At 35.7% G+C, this 3204-nt stretch overlaps 1 protein-coding gene across 1 annotated transcript in view; it reads left to right on the top strand.

Moving 5' to 3' along the window:
- LOC106472441 (probable sodium/potassium/calcium exchanger CG1090) overlaps positions 1-3204 on the top strand; it is a gene marked incomplete at its 3' end in the record, with an annotated part of 36810 nt that overhangs the window by 11204 nt on the left and 22402 nt on the right. The window contains exon 2 of the mRNA XM_013933091.2: positions 785-991. Coding sequence (XP_013788545.1) covers positions 785-991 — 207 coding nt within the window. The remainder of the gene's footprint in view (positions 1-784; positions 992-3204) is intronic.

The raw sequence follows: 3204 nt of genomic DNA, 5'->3' as shown, positions 1-3204 counted from the left end.
CATACACATCCCCATCTAGAACTCTGTTATAGGCACATATACATCCCCCTCTAGAACTCTGCTATAGGTACGTACATATACATCCTCCTCTAGAACTCTGCTACAGGGACATACACATCCCCATCTAGAACTCTGTTATAGGCACATATACATCCCCCTCTAGAACTCTGCTATAGGTACGTACATATACATCCTCCTCTAGAACTCTGCTACAGGGACATACACATCCCCATCTAGAACTCTGTTATAGGCACATATACATCCCCCTCTAGAACTCTGCTATAGGTACGTACATATACATCCTCCTCTAGAACTCTGCTACAGGGACATACACATCCCCATCTAGAACTCTGTTATAGGCACATATACATCCCCCTCTAGGAATCTGCTATAAGCACATATACATCCCTATACAACAGTGCCATGGTCACATATATATCCCCCTATACAACACTGTCATGGGCATATATATATATATATGGGACACACTATATGATATTTGTTTTAGCCTTGAAAAGTGTGATATTAATCACATATGAGTTGGGAATTTTTTACTACTATCATAAACATTTCCCTTCAAACTTCCCAGATGTTGCTGTTTTCAAGTTTCAGTTATAAATAATGAAATATTAAAACACGTGTCTTTTTATTTTTAGTATATATCTAAAAAATATACGTGTCAGTGAAAGAGTTGGAATCAAATATGAAACCTTACAGTAAAGAAAATAATTTTAACGTTTAAGTTTTTAGAGAAACTTTTTCATGAATGTTTATCCGTTTTTAGAGATCACGACCTCTTCATCACGTGGAACACAAGAAGTGAATAAGTTCCACGTTGTTTCGGGACGCCAGATCTTATCCTTAACTTCAAGAGGAGACGACTTCAATACCACATCTGCGTATGAACCAACAACGTCCTCTAGCGGCAATGATACCTGGAACAATACAACGACACCTACTGGTAGTATGGAAGAGAAATGTACACCAGCAGGTAGCTATAGAACTTATTTAAGCAAACATCCAATGGCAATTAACTGTTTTGGGCTAATAACTTCGCCAGGAGATAGGTATCAATATATATATATACTCAGCTGAAAGAAATGTTTTAGTAAATTTAATATTTTTTAGGACTATAAGATTATTCTTTGTGGGGGTTGCAAGATAACATCTATTTTTAAAGTTACTTGAAATTATTACTGCCCTACATCGCAGTTTAACCCTGGTTAATAGTTTTTTGTTTTCCAAATATTCGAGCAAAACTACTAACTGTCTCAGTATTAGCCGTCCCTAATTTTAAGCTGATAATCTAGAAATAAGGCAGTTAGTAAACAGCATCCACTGCTACTCTTATCTGACCAAATAGTAGGATTTGACAGCCACTCTTATAACGCACCCACGGCCCCAAAGTGGTTAGCGTGCCCAGGTCTGACACGCTGGCTACTGAGCCACCTGGTCAGTAGAAAGCGACCACGTATACATATATATCGACGTTATTATCTTGAATTGCGACAAACCAGCAAGCTGGAATAGCATAATGTTAACTGGCAGAAAAAGAAAAGAATATGATAGGAAGTGATTTATAAGTTTAGATGAGGTATTTCTTTCAAACTGAGGTTCTTATCAAGGGAGGAGTCGCTCTGTACACGAGATTAGGAACTACGTGTAACATCCATAACAAAAACAACGTTGGTTATTGGAAAACTTATTCAGATATGATAATATACATTGAAAAGTTAGATATAGTTCAAGTTTTTATTTTCTATTTTTAAGGATTAGAATAAACAGAAATGAATTACAAAACACTAATATATATATATATATGTGTGTGTGTGTGTGAGGTTTGTAGATTCTTAAGGTGTATTTCAAATTTTCGAATAGTTACAAGTTATTAGAAACGAAAATTGGAATTAACTAACTAATCATTGGGAGTTTTATAAGTTAATTTTATTCGTTGCTACCCTTCATACTTGATAGATCGTTACATTTAAAAATCACTTCCCGACGGCTGAGCGGTAAGCCGCTAATACGGTTCGATTCCTGCGATGTGCACAACGCAGATAGCCCATTGTGCAGCATGCGCTTAAACAAACTTTACATCTACAAAAGTAAACACTTGTGCTAACTTATGCGAATTTACTAAGACAGTTATTGTTGGTTGATTGTTAAGTGCAAAGATACACAATAGGTTATCCGTGCTCTATCCACCACGGGTATCGAAACCTGATTTTTAGACAATTATGAAATCTGGAGATTGCTTTACAATCGATATTAGTGACTGCTAGCGATGTTGTTTCCTTTACTTCTTTATAAGATCTAAAGAAAACTGTTAATTTATTGTTTTTGAAAGATCAAGTTTAAAGTGATTTGGAGCGTGTAAATCCTGCTTTATATGATTAGGACTTAAAACGCTAAAAACCGGGTGGGCATAACACTGATAGCCCATTGCGTAGCTTTGCGCATCACAACAAACAAATAAACGTTTATCTACAATATGACATATTTCAGGTTATCTCCCGTTGGCTCAGCGATATATTTGAGGGTTTACAATGCTAAGTTCGGGGATCGATCCCTGTTGAGGGTACAGCTCAGATAGCTCATTGTGTAGCTTTGCATTTAAAACAAACAAGGACAGTTAGCCCATTGCGTGGGATTAAAACAAACAAGGAAACAATTATTTCAAAGTTAGTATTGCTGTTAGGCCTACTACTGATTATAAGGATAATGAGTGGGAGATACGGTTTTAAGCACAGTGTTTTATAAGCACCTAAACGCTAATCTTTTATGCTTAACCGATTACATCAGAATAATCGAAGCTTTCTCACAATGTGTCCCCCTCGTTCTATGAGTCAAATCCCCACTTGTAACTTTATTTTTACAATTTATCCGTAGTTGGTTTAAGGTGCGATATTCATGTTTACTGCGATCTGTGGAAAAAAAGAAATCAAGTATCGTAAAATGGAGATTGTGAAAATGTGAGGTACAGTAGTCAAGAGAACACCGACTACAAAAGAAAACAACAAAAATAAATATCACAAATGAACAAATAAAACAACAACTTTATTAACAATAAAATGTATCAGTATTTAACAAGAATATCAAGGGTTGAAGAAAATAATGGAAACATCTGTTAATTTCAGCGTTTTTATTTATTTGTTAATATGGAGTTGTTCCACCACAAGTTGACAGTACAGTATTATACACGAT

Source organism: Limulus polyphemus, unplaced genomic scaffold, assembly GCF_000517525.1.
Source record: "Limulus polyphemus unplaced genomic scaffold, Limulus_polyphemus-2.1.2 Scaffold5341, whole genome shotgun sequence".
Lineage (NCBI taxonomy): Eukaryota > Metazoa > Arthropoda > Merostomata > Xiphosura > Limulidae > Limulus > Limulus polyphemus.
This window is presented reverse-complemented; position numbering and strand designations above follow the sequence as displayed.